Here is a 22,259-nt window from a genome sequence, read left to right as displayed (position 1 = left end):
ATCGTAGCGTTCTAGTTTTCCCGAATCGCAACTTACCGATTCAAACGAGAGCGTTGTCAAGTTTCATCGAGTTAATTTGAACTATTCCTAGGAATAATAAATACGTCAACAACCCCAGAATTAGATCACCCTGGATTTTTGTAGCGAATATGGCAGTAGAACGAACAAAACAGATAAATAACAGCACAAAATGCAAAGAAATATAAAGTAACTTATGTAGAAATCCTTAAAGATTAGGCAAAGTTGTAGCTCTGTGGTTTGTGGAGTAAACTTTTGTCGAGTACATATTGTAAGGGACACACACTTTAATAACTCATATGGAGAATCCTATATTGGATATCTCACAAACCATAGTACTACCACACTTCCCTAAAGGACAGACATGGGACCAAGTCACACATGTGCAAGTCTCAAGTAAGTCTCAAGTCTTCACCTTCAAGTCCCAAGTAAGTCCCAAGTATTTTTTTCTTGGGCAAGTCAAGTCACAAGTCAAGTCCCGAGTCTTAGATTGCCAAGTCCAAGTCAAGTCACAAGTCATAAAAACAGCGACTCGAGTCGACTCGAGTCCAAGTCACTAAGTCTCAAGTCCCCATGTCTGCTAAAGGATATCCGTAATCTGTTAAAATTCTATATATATAAAAGTGCACAGGTTAGAAACAAACTAAAACAAAATATAAATGGACAAAAAAACATGTTCTTCTCCTGCTGGATGTAATTATTATTTGTATGAGAAAAAAGAGAATATTTGTTATACACAAAATTAGAAGTTAATGCTTTGTGACATATAAGGTACGTGATCGAATGATGTGGAGAAAGACAGAATAAGAAGGAGGTAGAGAGAGGTGACATGCTATGATAGACGCAGATTTAGCCAGGTAGTGAAGACCACGTATTCGAGGGTCAATTTAACACTCAGGTTTTGCTTACCGAAGAATGGTCGACTCAGCTAATCTGAGACTTGTGTTCGGACAACCACTCTTCAGTTGTTTATACTCAAAAATTGAAACGCGCCTCATTCCAAGAAAAGTCACCCCTCTGTGCCCGACATTACTCCATCGCGTACGTGAAATAAGCCAACGGTTAACTGAAGCATGACTGAGGTTGCTTATCTTCTCCGTCTCCATGCTTTGAACTATCAAGCAGGGTTGACGCGATGCATACGTAAATACTTAAGCGAGATCCTGCAAGATCGCTCACCTGAAATAGATCCCTTTAAGAATATAAAGTTGGAAATTTATATCTCTCGGTATAAAAACAATTGCAAAATTTGCTCCATCTTGCAGGAATCCGTCACATCAACCCTGCTTTTTGGAATCATAAAGATAATGTGTTTATGATCCACAAGCAATACATCGAGTATTAACACGAGCCTCATTTTAACTATTTGCGTAACAGAAGTTCGGCAAAGGCCTTAAAGCTATTCTGGCTACTAGGACAGTTTTTTGCTGTCGTCCTGGCACACTGAAAAATAGAACGTGGTTCTCAATAGACCACACATTAGTCACTCACTCACTCAAGTTCTAAAAGGTTAACCACAAGAGTGAGGGCCTTAAACTGACACGAATCTTTTGACTTTGACCGCAGAAGGGAAGCTCTCAATTGAACGCTCCTCATGGCGGATTGGAGATAGAACAGGAGAGGAGGACACAAAGTTACTGGATTAATTCATCAAGTGTTTGCTTCGTCAGGCACTTTCACTTTGCGGTTTGGAGATTCGTCATCCGATGTGTGCTTTTTCTAAAATTGAAAAGAAGAATTTAGCTTAAATCGAACACACTCATGCCAGAATGTTAAACTTGAGGCACCTATGCCGAAGCGCACTTATTTTAGGTAGGGTGATCAATTTGTCAATTATTCCGAGTTCCTGTGAAGTAATCCACAGCAACATGATTAGGCCGCATTGGAAAGACCCCTGACATTTTAATGACTGTATAGTACACAAATTGATTATGTACTTTGATTAAAAAGCACTTGAAAGCCACTACAGCTGCAAAGCCATGCCTTTTCTACTTGTGCATGAGCCCTACTGCTGCACTAGCATCACAGCTTGTAAATGAAAGCAATCTCTGACTATAAACAGCTGTGATCAAGGGTGCTCCTTTGCTGGTTTTCATCGATTCAAACAGCACTCTCCTGTTCAGAATGCACAATATTCTTCTTGTAAACAATTACCGGCTGTATGAGCAGCACCCGTGCGTCACAAGATGTCATCTTCGTACATCATCGCGTTCGACAACACATCTCCATGGTTTGTGATTGTTGCTGGGCAACAGACTAACTCAGGAGACGGCCGCAAAACCCCGCCTGGTACTTGCCACGTACAGCACAAAGACTATGGAAAGAATAGACACTCCGTTCGGTATAGCCCTGAACGCAATCAGGGCTGGGCGACCCACATATTTGTCTACCACAGTCCAAACGTCTAGTGCACCCTGCACATATACCTGTGCGACACCACACCTTTACAGAAGCACACGCAAGCAGATGGTTAGTCACACATGATCTCATAAATGAGCACAGGCCAATCAGGGAGCGAAGCGAGCATGTGGGGCTCTTAACACTATGGCGGGGAGGTTCCGCCCTCCCCTCTGTACAAGGCGATCCCTTGCAGACTTCAGTCGCAGTAGATCTTGTATTTCTCACTGCAGAAGACCACCGGGCCTCCCAGCAATTCACTGGGCTCAGCGCGTCTGGTGACAGGGAAGGCCGGGACCTGGCTTAGGTTGGGATTGCCGGCGGCGCTTGGGGAGGCCTTGACACGGGTTCTGGATCGTACGCCCGTGCGGCGGGTCTGCTCGTGGTCGAACTCCAAGTCTTCCAGGCGCTGTGTCAGGGCCAGCTTCTGGTGGATGGCCATCCGCAGCAGAGAGTTGAGGGTTTTCTTTTCGTCCTCTGCTGCAGCCAGTTGCCTCTGCATGGCCTCCAATTGAGTCACGTATTCGTCACAACTGCAGAACAAAATAAAACAATGGAAATTAGGCTTTGAAGTGATGTGAACAAAGCCAGGGTGGTCAAGTCAAGTCATATTTAGCCCTTAATCACAAAGAGTCTCAAAGGGCTGCACAGACCACAAAATTATTGCAACCTACAGACTATTATTACACCATCCCCTGATCTAAAACCTACACGAGGGCAAGGAAAAACTCAAAAACCTCAACATGAGGAAAATGAAAAAACCTTGAGAATGGACCGCACATGAGGTAATCCCTGTTCTAGGATGACAGGGCTGCAATGGATGTTGCAATAACAATCAATACACAGATAGTGTCAACATAAAATATAGGTCATTCATAAGCTATAGACTAGAAGTGTGTTTTAAGCCTAGATTTAAACAGTTCCGCTGAGGTTGCAGATTGAATCTCAGGGGGCAGAGCATTCCACAGCACCGGGGCTCAAATAGAGAACGCTTTCAAACTTGCGGTTCTCTTCTTGGCTCTTGGGATCACTAGTAAACCAGCATTTTCCGAGCAAAGGCTCTGAACAGGAACACAGGGGGAAATTAAATCTGAAAGATATGAGGGAGCAAGTCTTTGCATGATTTTGTATGACACCAATGTTGGTGACAAGGTTCTTGTTTTGGATCCAGGAATATATATACTTTTGTTTGTTTAGTGTGTCTGTCTATAGGCAAAAAAGAAAACAAGACAAAAATGAAAAAAAATAAAAGTAAAAAATATGAAAGAAAAAGAGAAAAACGAACAAAAACAGGGTGGGAAAGGGGGGGCATGAAAAAGAAGTGGAAAAGCAAAAAGGAAAAAAAGGAAACTACAGGCCAAAAGAAGAAGAAAGGCAAGACAAAATAAGAAACACCTCAGGAAAAAAGAAATAAAGAAAAAAAGAGTAAATAAAGAAGAAAAACAAAAGCAAGAAAATTGACACGTTTTTCTGGGTCTCTGATCGCGCTTGGGTGACATTCAAATAATTCGTTAATTATTTAAATGTAACAGTCAATCTTTTTGCCAACATTGTACAACCACTAAAAAAGAGAGTGTGATTAAATACAGTCCTGTATTGTGCAACCAACTACATAAATCCACAAAATGTCAATTATGTAACAAAAGATACTTTTATAAAAACAAATATCTCATGTGATATTTGTAATAACTCCCGTCGGAGCCGGGCAACCTTCCCAATGAACTAACAATTCATTAAAGTTTAAAAAAGTAACCAGCATTGCCGGAAAGCCAGCAAAATGTAACTTGATTTAATGTCAGGTTTCTGACATGTTTGATAATGATTTGGTTGCCACACGCCAGATTAATGTTGCTCACTGTTATTCCAAGCGACTGTGAAAGCTTAAAGGGAATAACGCTTGAGGGTCTTTGTACAGTACTCTCCTGTTCTCCTTGCAAGTTCAAAATAAATGATGTAAAACTGTAATTGTATCAACTTGATAAGCTATTTTACATTTTCTGCAGTTAAATTGTATACAGTATGTGCTAATTTGATTGGTTGATTGGATTCCTTTACCACAGAAGTCATAGGGGCATCATTTCCTGTGGTGTGTCTTGGGCATGTACAGCCTGGTGGCGCCCAACATATGTTTCTACTCAGTTTTGAACCGAGGACCTTTCGCGTGTTAGGCGAATGTGCTAACCACTGCTCTACTCACCCACTATCGTACCAGTTTGTTCCGGACTACCACCAGGTGGTGCAATTGAGCCTCCAAACTTACACTCTGGCAGCAGCCAGGTTTTCTTTCAACCTTGGCCTAGCCTCTGTTTCTTTTAATACAATTAGCATTACTTATGGGACTTATACTCTCCCAACATGAAAAACAAGAGCCACTGAAACAATACAGTACACAGAAGAGCACAGGGAAGAGAAGGGAACTTAAAGCTTGTTTTAGGAATATTATAGAGACTTAAGTGTGTAAGCGTGTGTGTGAATGGGTAAGTGTGAAGCACATTGTAAAGCACTTTGGGAAGTCTTCATTGACTTGAAAAGCGCTATATAAATGCAGACCATTTACCGTTTACCATTCCTTTCAGCAAACTTGGGAGTGTGCTTGATGAACGGATGAAAAACCTGGGTCAAATTTTGTTTAAAAAAACAAAAACGCTCAAATATTAGGGTCTTATAGGTCCAAATAACTCCTAAAACTGGATTTTTTCACTAAACTGTAGGTTTTGATTGTCATCAATAACTTCATAATGTACATTGTTTCACGAGATTAGATTAGCACTCCAGGTTCAAAGTACATGTAATTAATGATTTGAAAGAATATTTATAGGAATAGACACTATTTACAAAATAAGGTTCATATTGTCTGTCCCTGTGTGCCCTGCGATTGGCTGGCAACCAGTTCCCAGAATGTCCCCTGCCCACTGCCCGATGATTGCTGGGATGGGCTCCAGCACCCCCGCGACCCTACTGAGGATAAGCGGTGCAGCTAATGAGAAGAGATGAGATTAGTAGACATTAGTAGCAACATAGTGCAAAATATAAGAAAATATGAATATAAATTTTATGCATAGGCAAGATGTTTTTGCAATGTTTTGTGTGCTTATTTAGGGTGGTGATGGTTCTGGGGAAGGTGGCCCTAAAGTTCTCCCAAAATAGTTATTTTGTACAAGACAAATAAGCAAGAATGCAGTTACCTCCCAAAAGTATGTCAAAATTTGCAATACAACCCAAAAAACGGCGGCGCAGTGGTTAGTGCGTGTGCGGCACAGTTCTAAGGTCTTGGGAACCTCCTCTGTGGGTTCAAATCTAGCTACCGGACTTCCCGTGCGGAGTTTGCATGTTCTCCCCGTGCGTGCGTGGGTTTCCTCTGGGCACTCGGGTTTCCTCCCACATTCCAAAGACATGCATTTCAGGTGGATTGACCGGTCCAAATTGTCCCTAGGTGTGAGCGAGTTGTCTGTCCTTGTGTGCCCTGTTCAGGGTGTCCCATGCCCACTGCCCGATGATTGCTGGGATGGGCTACAGCACCCCCGCGACCCTACTGAAGATAAGCGGTGCAGCTGATAAGATGAGAACCCCAAAAACTGGCTTGTGCAGTCAAGGAAACCCCTAAAAACTGGGACATTTTATGTAGAAATACTTAAAAATTTGGGTGTTTTTTACAAAAAAATAAATTTGGATAAAATGGATTGATCAAAATGTTTTGGGGTGTCAGATTGGAATTGCAATCCCTTTTTCAGAGGTTACAACCCCTTGAAAAAACTTCTCAGATGTTTGGCCTGTGGGGAGAATTCAAACTCATAACACCCTTTTCAAACAGTGAGCTCATATTGCTGCCATTCCTTTTGTGCAAAACAGATGCAGAAATGTCACCCGTCACATGGTGCAATTTAATGCTTGTCGCATTACAGTTCAAAAAGGGACAGTGAATTACTCACAAGGTTGCTAACAAAGACATCAAAGAGCCATTTCTGGTTGGACAACTCCCTGCCTTTGAAGGAGGAATCTTTTATTTAGTATGTTGTGCAATTATTACCTCACCCTTCTCTTCTTTCAAGTATCACCGCCACTGCATATTTACTTGGGTTTGGTTTGGGGATTCCTTAAATGTCTGCATTTATGTAGCACTTTTCAAGTCACAGAAGACCTCTGAAAGCGCTTTACAATGTGCTTCACACTTACCCATTCATATAGTTTTGTTTTCACCTCGATCAGGTCAAATCATTTTTCTTATACAGGAAAACGCGTTGCACGATGAATTGTAGAAATGGAATCAAAGAGAGTATGAGAAAAGTAAGACCCCATTGCCACAATAAGAATAATAGGAACATAGGAACATGGGTCTCACCAGTGCTTGGTTTTTGGGGTTCTCTAGTAAAATGATTTTCTTATTGGTTGAGAGTCTATCAGACCCCATTTTTAACAATTAACCTGGTAATAACATAGTAATAACATTATAAGTTGTCATTTTAGAAAAAAAACACCAGGGTTCCATTTCCTGTGGTTGGTTTTGGGCAAGTACAGCCTGGTAGCGCCCATCCTTGTCTAGGCTAGAAAATGCTTCCACCCGGTCTCGAACCTTTCACGTGTTAGGCGAATGTGCTACTGCACAGTGTATATTTCCCTAAAGGCATTTTGATTTGGTTGCTATTGTCTTCTATTGAAGTTTAATATTTCTGCTTCGTTCAAAAATTCACATTTTTCAATTTGGTCCCAAGACATTTTTTGAAGTGCAATTCGGAGAAAAAAGTTATTTTCTTTTCCAGTCATTAAACACATGGTCATGCTGTTGTTCTCAAGGGGCCCAATTTTAAGGGAGTGAGACCATGTGCAGATGTTTTTCCATGTGCGTGTTCCACGTGCATGCTGAGGGTGAACCCCGGCTGACTGCCAGACAAACACAACCTTAGACCCTCCCCTTGTGTATGCACTTTTATTCCCAGCGGGACACACACACCCAGACAAAAAGGATCAGTCTGCTTTATTAAACCCACCATGATGAGGGAGGGGCGGTCAAGTCGACTTAATGGTGGGTGGGTCTAAAAGAGGTTTTCCCGGGAAAAGACTGAGGCGCCTATTCTTTGGGCGGCTTGGACACAATAAGAGCGCTTCTGTGGTGAAGGTGGCGTGAGAACAACAATGCCAGAGGGAAAGCTGCAAACTAGTTATCGTATCAACATATGTAACAAACAACGACTTTTTAACATGATCCGATGACGATCTCCTTGACACATGATCCTTCAACTATTGCATCATTCATGCATCCGGAATTCTGAATCACTGAAAATGCACACAGCATTTGTTCTCTGGAACTGGATTGGTCATGGCGAGACAGAAAGATGACGAGGGATAATTAAATAATTAAGGTATACCAGCTCAGTAGCCTAGATGGTAGTGTGCCCGCTTTGAGACTGGGAGGTCGCTGGTTCGCGCCTCGACCGAGACATACCTAATTGGTATAATGGCGGCGCCCTCTGGCTGCGGCTGCATCGACCCGCTACAACGGGTCAGGTGTATCGACATTTCGTTCTGTGTACATTGTTACAAAGAATGACAATACAAAGGAAATTATTATTATTATAATTATTATTATTATTATTATTAGACAAAAACTGACAATGTAGCACCAAGGTCTGACCTGGGCGAGGAACCAAAGTGACTCAGGCGACTGGGCTGCAATGACAAAATATCTGAGGAATCTTTAAGAGGCAAGAGCTAACATGACACCACAAGCTGCAGCAGGGAAGACACAATCTCAGTAGTCCTGGTAAAAACCACAACCTAAAACCCCAAACTATGACTACAGCATTTACAAACCGCACATGCATGTCTCCCTTAGTTACCCTTCTGACAACCTATTCAACTCCAACAGTTCACAGGAAATGCCGAGTTGGGAACAACAAAATAATTGAGCATGTGAAGGACTCTTTCCTCCCTTTCTTTCTCGGATAAGAGTGTAAGGGGCTGAGGAAGGATGGAGACTTGGCTACACAAAAGGAAGGGAGTGTGGGAAAACTAGTCCCTTGCACAGTCCCCCAACCTAACCTCTTGCAGTATGGGACAACATTTACATACCAATATGCGGATCCCAAAAACAGAGTGTAATTCATGCGCAGGAAAAAAGAACACAGGCAGAACCAAACCCTGACAGATATCGTCATCAAGGGAGGTGTTTTGAATGAGAAAACGCATGATGAAGGGCAACAAGCGTGGTTAAAGATTTGGTTAGACAACCCGGCCATGTAGCTCCGCAGTTACAAAGCAACAACAGTCTTTCAAATTCGCAGCTAAGGGAGTGTTACCCACACTGAATCCCAGAGCACTAAAACGCAACCAGCATTCTGCAATGCTACCCCATCCCCCCGTTGACATCCAGATGAATTGCAGAGTAGTCATAAATCTGAAAAAGAGAGTAGTCTGGGGGTAGCCATATGAGCAGTAGATGATGTTTACAGTCGCATAAGGGTAATGGAAAGAAGGTATGGAACATGACAAAAGAGCTTGATATAGAAGGGTGGTAACTTTATTGTTTTTAATATTGGAGATTGCATGAGATGACAGTTAATTATATTGACTATTATACCTCACTGTTGTTTGTTATTTTGACTATTATGCACTGTTTAAATTATTGTTTCAATCTAACCTAGAAGATTTTACAAAAGGAAACAGAACAGAAGATGGCTTTTAAAACATATTTGGAATTTGCCATCGTAAGGGGTTTTTATACAATCCCCTCCCGTTTTCCTTACTAATTCAATCAAGTCTTCTCTCCTTATTACGATTGTCTTCTAAATTTTAAACTTATCAAAAGGAAAGGCGTTTTCAGAAAACTCAATGAACATGTCTGGGGAAGTAACATTTATGAGGTAAAATTGTGGGTGGGTTGTGTGAAAATATGGAATAAAAGACTGACGGGATTTTGATATGTTTAAAAGGCCCATTCTATTGTTTTTTGGCAGTCATTAATGTATCAATTTATTTATGTATTGTACTTTTGTTTGGGTTTCCTTGTGCCTAGCTGTACCAGAACTGTAGGGCTTGCCCACAAATGCTTTCACACACATCTTTACTATTTACCACAATTACCAGCAAGTCGCGACAGTGAACCCCATTGGATTCCAACACCTTCCTTAGTTTCAGTAAAGCGACTGAAAGTTCAATAGTAACAGTTTTCAGTGATTTACACACGAACACAGACACCCACAGAAGTCAACAAACTAACGAGATCCGGAAGTCCATAATGGGTGTAGTTGACTAGAAGGATAACTGTTGTTGTGTTTTGTTGAATAAAATAACCTTAAAAACCGTTTCTGGACAACGTATAACCATACTAAATGAATATTATATATGTGGATAGCGGCAGTCCTTTTCTCTCTCACCTATGGCCCTTGGCATAAATACTGAAAAGGAGGGGACGAAGTACTAAGCCCTGTGGAACGCCACAGGTAACACTAAAAGGCTTAGAGGTCATATTACTGTATATCTTGCACAATGCATCCTATCTGAGAAGTACGATTGAAGCAATGAGAAACCAATCCATTTTTCCAGCCCCTTCTCGAGTCTTCTTCAATTCCCTCAAGATGAGGTTTTGGAGTTTTTCCTTACCCCATTGTAGGTTTCAGATCAGGGAATGCTGTTATGGCGGTCTGTGCAGCCCATTGAGACGTTTTGTGATAAAGGGCTATACAAATAAACATGACATGACATATAAAATGAGAACAGAACACTAAAAATGCTGTCTGAGATGCCAAAGTTAAAGACATGAGCAGTGATTAGAAAAAGTTTTTCCCCCCATCAACTTGGGAATTATTTTTGCATATTTGATTTAACATTGTGCACATCTGAAATTTGCATGGTTCCATTATTCACCATCAAATCTGTTCATGAAGCATACTTGGCCTAAAAATGTCATTTTTTTCTCCCTCTTAGTTTAAGATGAAAGGAAAATGTTTGACGTATTAGTCTGAAAAGGGGTTTAAAAGGAGTTGTGATCAAATACATAATCTTAACAAATCAACTACCCCTGAGAAAATAACTTAAAAAAATATACAAAAATAAACCAATGGAAAAAAAAAGACATTTTTTTCAAGGAGTCGAGATGTAATCCAGACGGATAGAAATCATAAAGAAGACCCATCACATTTTACCCGTGTGAATATCCCCGCTGTTTGGGATCAACAGATTTTTTTTACTTTATGTTGGTTCTAGTACTGATATTGTCTGGCAACGAGTCCCGGGTAGCCCCTATCCACTGCAAGCTGGCATGGCCCCAGCACCCTGTGGCCCATTAAGAAGGCACATCTTAATTTTTGAAAATCCAAACACTGACAACAGACTACACAAAAGTCCGAGTGGTGGGACATTTCTGACAAGTATCTTACCGTGTGGCGAACATAGCTCGGAGGGAAGAAAAGGTAGCCGCATCCTCTTTCAGGGTTTTTAGCTCATTCCTCTGTTTCATCATAGTCTCTGTCACCAAAGCCTTCTCATTTTCGTACTTGCTCTTCAGGTTGGCAAGAGCAACTTCAGCAGTCTACAAGCAGTAAAAAGATCAGACAATAAGAGGGAAATTGAGAAACAAGTACAACTATTTAACTTGAACTATAGAAGTATTTATTTCTGCAATATGCATAGCTTGGTGACAAAGCTTGTTTTTATTTTCAGACAGTGTTGAAAACGGGGGTCATGTTTTAAACTTTGAAGGTTCAACAACTGTGTATACCATTTGGCTTTATTTATTTATGCAGCTGACACCACAGCACTGCTGTCCTTCCTATGTTAACCATGGCATCCACATTTGCTCAGCAGCTGAGAAGCCAAGAAAGACCTCCTGTCTTTTGTCCTTTTTCTCCTCAAAGTCTTCATTACTTGTTTAAACCCTGGAGTGCCATGTCTAATGTCATTGCATACAATGTTTCACAAACTGATACAATGACAATAAAAAAATTTCCGTTCTATTCTATTCTATTCAGTTTTCATTTTTGTACTCCATGACAAGCTGAGCTGTATGGCATAGTAAATTGTGTGCCAAAGACATCCACATTGGTCAAACTGTGACAAAGACAAACCAACCTGCTTGTTGGCCTTCAGAACAGTCCTCAGGGTAGCAATCTGTTCCCTCTTCGTGCTGAGGAGGGATTTCAGCTTGAGGATCTCCTCCATGCAGGCCTCTTTGTCCTTGTCGGCCACAGTGCCAAGCTCCAGAGAGGCCACCCTTTGGCGTGACAGTTCTGTGGTGCGGTCCACGGCCAGCTGCAAGTGCTTGATCTGGTCCCTTATGATGGCCACCAGGTTGTAGATATTCATGGGCTCACGGCGGTGGTCTGACACAGGGGAAGGCAGGGAGGAGGCTGGAGAAGAAGCGCCATCATTGAGCTCGGTCTTGGCAGGCTCTGGGAAGAGGCCCTTGGTGAGCAAGATGGGGGAACGGCGGCCACGGCCTTCGGGGCTGCTCCGTCCACCCTTTCCCTCCTTATAAAAGTCGAGCATCACACGGTTGGGGGTCTCGTTGTTACACATGCACACATGGTTGTAGAGGGTGGCCAGTTCTTCACTAAATGTGACCAGTTCATCCTGAGCCACACTCAGACTGCCCTGAGATTCACCGGCCACATCACTCAGCTGAAAGGGACAGAAATGAAGTGTGTAAATTGAGTGGATGTTGACTTCCTAGTAGGATGTAGTATAATAGTGAATTTACCTTGCGAAGCTCCTTCTCTAACTTAGCCTTCTCGTCTTTCTCGAAACCTCTTGTTTTCTCGAGATTGGACAGCTTTTCCCCGAGTGTAGTGACATCATTCTCCAGCCGTGTGCGGTCATCTTCATACTGGGACTTACACGCCTGGTATTCAGCCTTTAAGGTCTTGAGTTCTTCCCTCAGCTCCCCAGCTTCTGAAACAGCAACCTAAAGCAAAAACACAATGAGTAAACCTTTTTCAGAGGTTGCTGTTCCTACTCTATCCAAATTATCATCTCACCTTGTATTTGCACTCCAGGATCTCTGGCCCGTTAATATCCACCTCATAATAGTCTCCATCTTCATTGCTGTCACGCTCCTTCTCATTATCCAGGGCAGACTGGCGCTCTTTGCTGGCTTGAAGCTTGCGGATGGCATTTAAGTTCTCTGTCAGACGGTTCACCTTCTCTTGGTGTTCCGAGAGGGCACCGTTGGCTTGTTCAAGTTGTTTCTGGGAGTCCTGCAGAGTGGACAGCAGGTTCACCTTCTCGCGCTCAATCTGAGAGGGAAATGACCAAGTCAAAAGTTAGAGATATCGACCACTGAAAAACACAGCTGACATTAGGTTGAAGACAAACTAAGTACTAAAATCTATGTACAAATGTAAACTATACAGGAAATGACCTTGTAGCCCATTTAGTGTTCATCTCTTAGCTTGTGTTATGATGCCTTCAATTCCAAACGTGATGTATCAGAACACAAACCTGAATGAGCTGCTGCTTTAGCTTCTGGATCTCAGAGATGTTCAGTTCACTCAATAAGTCATTCACAAGACTGGGTGCCGGGTGGAAAAGCTCTTCCTCCTTGGTGATGCGATTGTCATCGATGAGGAGCTTGTTGAAACCATTCTCAAAACCATGAAGAGCGTCGTCATTGTTGGGTTCAGTGGTGGCATCATCAGAGAATTTCAGACCATCCAGGGAGATGCTAATAGGACTTTAAGGAGAGGAGTGAGGGTGCTGTGAGAACATTCAAAAGGTATTTGAAGATCCACGAACTGTTGGTTACCTACCTGTTGTAGAGTGTATCTCCGATGTTCATGTAATGGGACAGCTCTTTCCTCAGAGAGGCTTTCATCTCACGCTCTGTTTTGATGGTCTCCAGAGCCTCACCCAACTGCCTCACAGCAATCTCTTTTAAGCGGATGGCATCCTCCAGTTGGCTGTTGAGGAACTGCATATCCTCCTCCAGACGACGGATTTCATGTTTCAAACCCTCAAACTCAACCTAAGGGATGCAATAAAAGCAGATGCTCCGATGAAGTATTCTCTAGTAGGAACTGAATTTTAGTGACATAAACTTGACAAAAAATATATCGTAATTAGATTTTCGTGTTGGAATTGGTAGGTTTGGTTATTTATGTTTTTAAATTACAATTACTAGCAAAGCGGTAAAGATGAAAAAGTAGATTGACCAAAAAATGGCCTTTGATTTTCTACCTTGTAAGTAGCAGTATTGATAGGGCACTTGATTGACTAGAATATGAACCCAAAAGATTTTCTTCAAAGCCTCACGTCTCACATCCATGTTTGGATCACCAGGGCTGCAATCTACTTGGCCTAATAAGGTCCTCCTTCAGTTTGAGGGCATTACGATAGTTCTACACATGATTTAAAGCACACTGAAGGACAACCATGAAATTTGGGCAAGTTAGAAAATAATAAAGGAAGTATAAAAAAAATCTCGCTGTCTGTGTTTCAGAGTTAAGCAATCTCTTGCTTCTTTTCGGTTTCTCCCGAACCTCACCTGACTCTGCTTGAGCCCCGAGACCTGCTTCTGCAACGAGATGTTTTCCTCCTCCAGCTCGGTGTAGTCCTGCAGCAAACGAGCCTCCCTAAACTTGTACTCCTTGACGTCATCACGCAACTGATTCCTCTGGAGCTCCACCATCTGGCTGCTCTGTTGCATTAGAGCATTGTCCCGACAGACACAGAAGAAAAGAAGGATTGTCAGTGGTCACCTTTTTAATTTATTTCTTAACATTGAAGGAAATTTCAACTTCTTTCAATGTCAACTACTTTAGTGTAACTATGTGTCAGACTGTCTTACTAACTAAATCCAAATCTCCATCTGGTCGTTGGCATGTGCTTGCTGCGTGAGCTTGATCAAGACATTAGATCCCAGGTGTCATCCGGGAGTGATGTTCAAAAATACACAAAAGCCTGCTTGATGACCAACTTTAAACATAGCATGCTTGAGAATCTACACCATAGCGCAATGTAGAAGAGCCTTCATTAATTATAAAAAGGGAAAGCCCTTCCCCCAACTTTACAGACATATTTGAATCTGTAAGTATACCATCGGGCCTACTGAGCCACCTTGATTCTTTAAAGAAAAATCCTCAAATATTCATGATAATAAGACACCCTCTATTTTTTGATGGCTGCATTGCATTGATAAACAGCATAATAGCAAAAATGATCTTGAGATCAGGTGATGTGAGAAAGAAGAAGTAAAGGGCATATGCTCACACAGATAGTGTCAGCGATAGTGTCATCGCCTGACCTGGGAGGGAAACACGTGGGACTTTTCTCAGCAAAGTTGGCAAAGACAACCTAATGGAGGTATAATTAGCTTAATGATCCCTTTGCCAGTTGGCCACCACCGTGACGCTATAGGCAGAGCATGCAAGATCGTTGTACCAAATCATAGTTGGTGGGCTGACTGTCTGATTTACAGTTATTGTAAAACTAATGCTGGCAGGAAGCCCTGATAAGTTTCCTCCATTGGTTTCAACATCATTGTTTTCTTCAGTCAAACTCCAAAAAAACAATTTTACTAACATGGCTTCGAAGCAAACTTTCTATCTATCTATCTACCCTCGAGAGGGGTGACCGACAGCATGACAAACACATACAAAAACAAAGAAAATTTAAAAAAAATGAAAAGTAGCAAAAAACACACGCAAAAATGTTTGGACCATGGCCAACCCAAATGCCCCAAAACACCCAAACAAGGTAAGCACTTTGGCACCCAAGTTGGTCATGCTTTCGTCCCTCCAGATGAAATGGGACACAAGAAAGCGGCCATGTCACTAGAGTCAGGATGACACAACACACTCTTCTATTCAACAACAGGGACCGACAGCTTTCACTGGTTTACCCCTGCCGCATCATACAGGTGCCCTGCCCATCCCTAGAACACATCTGAACATCCCACTATCCTTTTAAAACAAAGTAAAGCAAAAACAAAAGAATAATATCATCACTGATATACCTCTAGAGACATAGTATGTATAAAGCAGAACTCATGATTTTGAACTTTTTTTTAGTAGTAAAGACATGATATTTGTTACAAATTCCTTGAAACATTCCCTGCTATCAACCCAATGTTTATTGATAAACGTCAGTAGTAGCAATATGTTAGCACCTATACCTCAAAAAATGTCCTGCTAACAGTATTGATAAAAGGTACACAGGGACATATAACTTAGTCACTCATTCACACCTAGGGACAATTTGGACCTGCAAGAGGAAATCGAAGTGCCCGCAGGCAAGGGGAGAACAGGCAAACTCTGCACGGGGAAACCGCGGTAGTGGAATTAAACCCTGGACCTTCGCACAGTGGGGCTGTGCGCTAACCACCTAGCCATGGAAATATTTAGATAGAGGCTATCATAAGAGTTAGCTAGCCACTTCTTGCCTCTTAACCATTAGGGTCGTGGGGGCACCATTTCCTGCTGGGGCCCGTCCCTCTCTAAGCCAAGTATTGAACCATGGTCCTCTACGTTTTATGGGGAATGTGCTAACCACCGCACTACGGAAACACTTCATAAGTCAAGTCAAGTCATTTTTATTTGTATAGCCCTAAATCATGAAGAGTCTCAAAGGGCTTCACAGATTATTACACTATATTACACAGACTATTTTTCAGCCGACGAGAAGAGTAGGTTATTCATATGCTATGGAGTAGAAGTGAGTTTTAAGCTTAGATTTAAACATTTCCACTGAGGTTGCAGATCGGATCGTAGGGGGAAGAGCATTCCACAGCACTGGTGCCCGGATGGAGAACGCTCTCGAACCAGCAGAACACTTCTTTGCTTTCCCAAAAGCAATCTTTTGGGAAAAAAAACAACAACCTTTGTATGAAATGTTTTAAAAAGTTGTTTTTTCTTGGGCATCTTGTGCTGTATTAGTTTGAAATTTAATTTCCTTGTCTAGTAATTTTCCTTTGAAAGGTAAAGTTTTGTTTTGTGGTTTTGGTTTTGAATATGTCTAGGCACATGTATAATATTATTGTATTGTTCAACAGTTTTTTGTTTCATGCAAATATTTTGTTGATCCTTTTTGTTAATTAGTGGTTGATGCTGGGGTTTTTTAGGTCCTGTGCACAATTAAACGTCATCAATCATTCAAAACATACACTAATTCATTAAAATTGGAATGCATTTGAACTTGATCCGGTATCCTACGAAATAGTAGTCATTATTCTCCACAGGATGCACTGCATCATTTTTATAAAAGGCTAATATAGATAACATAGATTTATACAGCATGTGGTGTGTTCATTACAAAGCTTAAATGAGGATTTTAATTTTTTGGCAGCTCCAGACAAAACTGTCTATTTAAATATAGCAGGTAGTTATGAATATATCAGAAAATAGAATTTTGACGTTAATGAGATTGTTATCGACGTGTAAACATGGTCTAATATGCACAAACAGAACAAAGACATTCCCTTATCCATTTGAAGTAATACCTACAAATTAACTATATTCTCACTTTAATCAGAAACGGTATTTACTTTAATGTCCATCTGAACAGCAAAAAGGTCAGCAAGTACAACAAGAGACGTTTCCTTTTAAGACTAATTCACAGAATCTAAACTTCTTAAGATTTGTCCCAGCTGCTTGCTTAAGTATTTACTGTGTCAAAATTCAAGAATCAGCTGGAGAGTCTTCATTCCGTATTTGAACTAAATACAGGCCACAACCAAACATGATTAAAAGCCCTCTGCTTCCTATAACACAGAATGAGTTCTGACCTTTCATCTCCGTAACCTTTGTGAGACAATCACTCTTTCTCAAACGGGGGGTGCATGGGACAGATTGTACAGCTGCCCGACAGACTGTCATTTGGACCGAAAGCAAAGCACTGTAAACGAAACAGGCAAGGGGACACTAATATTCTCCTGGGGAGGTGAGAAAATGTGTGTAGCTGATTAGATAGCTAGGTGTGATTGACTGCCATTTGAAGGATGACAAAAAAAGAATTGGCTCCATCCCCCAACCTACCAGACGACGTCTGGACTCTGGGCAGCTGCTCAGTAGCCACACACTAACCGACAAATGTGCCACTAACATTCAGCCTGGGTGAGCATTTTTTGCAAGAATCCACTGAGGCAGCCATGTTTGAAAAAAGATCCAGAGTACTGTAGATATGTATGCATGATAAAACAAGCCATTTTGATACTATTTGTATTTTCTAGGGCAGAGAGTGTGGAAAAATGTCACAAAAGCACATTACGAGGAAAGGCTATTAAAGGACCCGGCTCAAAAACGTCTGTGGACCCACATAGCTGTCAAGTGCATCAATGAAAGCTTAAACAGTATGGCTGATCCTGCTTAAATCACCCCAAAGCTTGGAGTTATTTCCCAATGTCTTTAAGCTGCAACAGTTAAAATTTCAAGAGGAAATAGCTCAGTCACAGTGGAAGCGTATCAGGATTATGCCAAATGTAGATTAGGATTTAAAGGCTATTTTCTTGACACCAGAGAATCCAACATGCCATTCTACAGTCAGTATTTAATCAGTTGACAGTGCGGATGGAAGAAGTTGTTGTTCACATTCAGGCAAACACTTAATACAAAGATCTCCAACCGATCATAGACTGACAATTTGACTGCAGACCGCTGATAGATAGCTAGAGTGAAAGTATGCCATTACAGCTTTTAGGCCATTTGGACATAGGTGGTAAACCTGCTCCCATTACTGAACTGAATGTGTCACACGATAGTGAATATGGTGTGACTATATTTGAATCAATTGATCCAGCACAGACATTTACAACAGTCACTTTGGTTGTGTCCTAAAAAAAAGACATCATTTAGGGGGTAATGGCAAAGCTGTTATTATCGAGTTGTTATAAAACAGTAAGGTTGTTTTTTTTAAACGTGACTGACAAATTCAGTAATGCTTTGAGTTTTGGAGTTGCCTCTTTTGTAATATTTCTTGTTTGCTTCCCCGGACTAATAGCCCATGAATGTATTATCATGATGGGTTGGATTCAGTTTTTCTGGCAACTGTAACCAACTAAACTACCACCACACAATATTTGGAGTGTTTGAAATAGTTAAGCTGTCATAATCCACAAAGGTGACGTTAAGGAATTTAAATGCAAATGACAGATAGGACTTTACTAAGCTATGGGACTCTGTGTAAAATTATTTTTGCGTATGGAGGAAAAAGTGATCGACCTTGCGCTGGGGCAATGCTTAAGATTAAACAAGAAAAAAAAATCGAATGTCTTTAGAATCAAGCCTCTCGTGTTCCCAAAAGGCCCAGTGTGAGTGGTCTTGACTTAATGATTTTAAAATATTGCAAAGGCTGACGACTCCAAGAGCCTAAATATGTCAAGGAATCCTGTTAAATTTCCAATATGCTAGAGAACTACAGACAGAAAAAAAGATGGCTCGTTTTACCGTTCGGCTCTGACCTGAGCAGAATCAACCTCAAACGAGGATACAGGGGGAAATCCATCCATGTGCATCTGTTCTGTAAATCAAACCATTCTACTTTGTCTCCAAATCTAGCCTAATTTCTAATACTTCTGTAATCAATCGTGTTTGATACTTGGCTGACCTTTGCATCGTAGCGATTGATAAAGTCTTAAAACAGAAAACATGTGAAAAATCCACAATAAAAAGTGAAGCTAACACAGCAAGAAAACATTGAAGGCCTATACCAAATGAATTCTAGGATATGCAGGGAATAAGGCAATTACTCCTAACAGCATTTTCAGTAACACATAGCAACATAAATCCCTATTCTGCGTGCACAATGTAATGTGAGTAATCACAGGCGTCATGTAACACTGAGGACATACAAATGAGTTTAAATATGTCATTCCTATCAAAGCACATCTCTTTGTGACAGATAAATCATGTTAATTAGAAAGCAGCAATTAAAAGTGTGTTGTGTGAAAAGGGTGTTTCTATAGGGCCATACATTTGGATAATTGGCATCAGAGACAGCCTGTGAGATTTAGCTGGGATATGCGCAATATGCAAATATTTTCAAGCTCTGCTAGTGCCTTGAAAGCTTTTACTGTTGAGGAAATACGAAAAGCCCATTTGCAGCTGTTTTCTCCAATGATTTGAATTATTCAGTCAAATTCTGCTGCAGGTAAGGAAGGCTGTTTACCATCAGATCAATTTTACTCTCAATAAGCCTGTTTCCTATCCAAGAAAATGTGAGGTTTCTTTCGTTTTTTTAATCGCTTCCTGTAACACCCATTTAAATCCCGGTTCATTTTCTGTGCCAATTCAAAATGGAATAAACAAAAGCTTCTTTCAATTATAGTCACAATGCCAACATGGGCACCCATGCTGCCTCCCTTTGCTTGCCACACAAAATCTGCCAGGCACTCGCAGAAGCACCATTAGATGGGTCATTATCCACAATTGATGGGGGCATGGAGCCATTTTCTGATTCAAAAAGCTGAATTAAACCAATTGGAATTAGCAAGTCTATGGATAAGTGCATCAATTAGATCACATGTGTCAAACTCCCGGCCGCAGGGCCACGTCCGGCCCGCCGTGTAATCATATCCGGCCCGCAAGACCATTTTACATTATTGTTATTAATGGCCCGTCGATATGAACAACGCCGTCTCATCCCTGGACATCATATTCTGACGTTTTAGTCACAGTACCTATTCCTTCATATATGACGTATAATATACTATACAGCAGGGGTCGGGAACCTACGGCTCGCGAGCCAGATTTGGCTCTTTCTATGAGTACCTATGGCTTAGAGACAAATTTGATTGCATGCAAATTTTCTCCATCTCGTTCAAAACTTGAGCCGTTGATCCTGTTCGGATACACGCAAAGCAAAACCAAAGCTGAAATTACAAAGCAGTACCTTTCAGAATAAATAGGGAACGTTTTCACTACAATTTACAGTCAAGGTGTCACACAAAAAAAACTCGTTTTGGCTGTACAACGCTAAAGAATCCTTTATATAAAAGCTCACTATATAATCTGTGTTCAGTGTTCAGATACTTTTTGATGAATCCACGGAACAAATTGTAAATACGCCAGAACACCGGAAAATAACTTAAAGTTATTTGATTGGGTGAGTGGGAGGGATGGGTGGAGCTATGCAAAAAGTGTAAGCACTCCCTCCCATCTCTCGCCCTACTCCGTCTGCGCCAAAGGTAAGCACATCAGGCTCCCTGTTCTCAGAATGTTGTGACGTTTTTACAAAATAATTTGTGTAGCATTTTCATATTTCTACTTTTGACAGGAGATATATTAAGGAGAGCAAAATCTTTTGGGATATTTAAGTTTTTTTTTAATATATACATTGACATAGGAGCAAAGGAATTTCAATGTTATTTTAATGTTAAACAACTTAAGTTAAGTTCTAAGTTGTATAATTTAACAAGATATTTTTATTTAGAGCAAAATAATAAATACTGTATAAGTGATTTAAGGTTTAAATTTAATATTCTTGTCTGTTTTTATTCATATTTATGTTCCAAAAACATTCAGTTTAAGTGTGTTCAATAAATGTTTATCCTGGTTGGCCCGCAACCTTAAGTGTGTTTTGAATTTTGGCCCCTTGTGCAATTGAGTTTGACATCCCTGAATTAGATGGTCTACTTATACTGTGTAAATGCTAGTCATTTGCAAGTGTACAGTGTCTATCAACCCATTCATCAAAACAGCTTATATTTAGACAGTATTTTTCCATTTATCTTAGGGAAGTTTAAGGGGTTTGGCAGATTGAGCCTACGCCAGTTGTCTTTGGGTGCTAGGATGGGTACACCCTGAAGTTGAAAGCCAATCCCAAGCACACAAAAGGACAAATTAGACTAGAGTTAATCTAAAATTCATTTTTCAGAATGTGAGAGTAAACTGGAATATCTGGTAAAACCAAAAATATTTTTTTATGAAATTAACAGAAAATATTTCCGTTCATGCTTTCAAATGCTTAGAATATATCACAAACATGCTATATTTGGATGGCTAGCATTTATTGTAATACTGAAAACAAGATAAACATAGAAAATAAAATAGTATAGCCCCTCTTAAAATTAATGACCTGCTTACTCTGCCGTCCGAGCTCATCTCAGAGAGCCCTTCTTAAAGATATTCTTAAGCTGCCCCCAAGCCCCACCCGTAACACACACAAACCCACCTTCACTTACGGTAATTGAGATATTTGCCGGCTTGTTTTGTGAAATAATATGTAAAAATGGTGATCCTAATAACCACAAATACATTTTACAGCAGGCTCAATGAAGAAAATTGGGTGAAGTACATCTATATTGACAGTCATCATACAGCAACATGAAGTCGGTGCTCAGCACCAGTTGACCCAATTAAAAAGAGGGATTCTGAGATTTTCAGAACTTAAGACGTGGTGAGAGACATGCAATTTTTAAGTATCTCACTAATCTCAGAAATAAACATTGTTGACATCTGTCTCAAGTGGGATTCGCCAAAAACAGCAGTTTAACCTTTGTCGCTATACTGTTTTTTTCCTTTACTCCTCTGCGACCATCCTACATTGTAATATAGTACACTTAACATTATGTCAGGACCAGAACGGAAACGGGACCCAATTGCGTAGCGTTTACCACAAGTTTTATTGAAGGACAGAGGAAGGGCTGCGCCCACGATCCGATGTTCGCTGGACGTGGGAAGCAAGTCGCTCTCGTACTCGGATTGTTATCCGAACACGGAAGTGGATCTTCCGTAGCGAGCGATGGCGGTGTCAGTAGCCGGGACTGGGAGAGCAAGGCGTGGTCGGGGTCGGAAACGAGTCGTAAGCCAGAACGGGAGAGTAGACGTAGTTGGGGACAAAAAGAGGTCGTAAGCCGGGACGGGAGAGCAGACGTGGTCAGGATCAAAACAGGTCGTAGCCAGGGACAGATGGGAGCAAAAACG

General features: G+C 41.0%; 1 protein-coding gene across 1 annotated transcript in view; it reads right to left on the bottom strand.

Moving 5' to 3' along the window:
• Positions 1–799: 799 nt before the first annotated feature.
• The window catches only part of LOC148368927 (protein bicaudal D homolog 2-like), a 55,487-nt gene continuing 34,027 nt past the window's right edge, over positions 800–22,259 (bottom strand). The window contains exons 3-10 of the mRNA XM_088330846.1: positions 13,889–14,041; positions 13,155–13,369; positions 12,847–13,078; positions 12,384–12,641; positions 12,107–12,310; positions 11,479–12,027; positions 10,788–10,939; positions 800–2,948 (exon numbers count right to left, since the gene is read on the bottom strand). Of these exons, the coding sequence (XP_088186972.1) occupies positions 2,615–2,948; positions 10,788–10,939; positions 11,479–12,027; positions 12,107–12,310; positions 12,384–12,641; positions 12,847–13,078; positions 13,155–13,369; positions 13,889–14,041 (2,097 nt within the window). The 3' untranslated portion in view covers positions 800–2,614. The remainder of the gene's footprint in view (positions 2,949–10,787; positions 10,940–11,478; positions 12,028–12,106; positions 12,311–12,383; positions 12,642–12,846; positions 13,079–13,154; positions 13,370–13,888; positions 14,042–22,259) is intronic.

This window comes from Urocampus carinirostris, chromosome 3 (assembly GCF_059441175.1).
Source record: "Urocampus carinirostris isolate Australia breed hairy pipefish chromosome 3, RoL_Ucar_1.0, whole genome shotgun sequence".
Lineage (NCBI taxonomy): Eukaryota > Metazoa > Chordata > Actinopteri > Syngnathiformes > Syngnathidae > Urocampus > Urocampus carinirostris.
The sequence above is the reverse complement of the archived record's forward strand: the minus strand, read 5'-3'. Positions and strand labels throughout refer to the sequence as shown.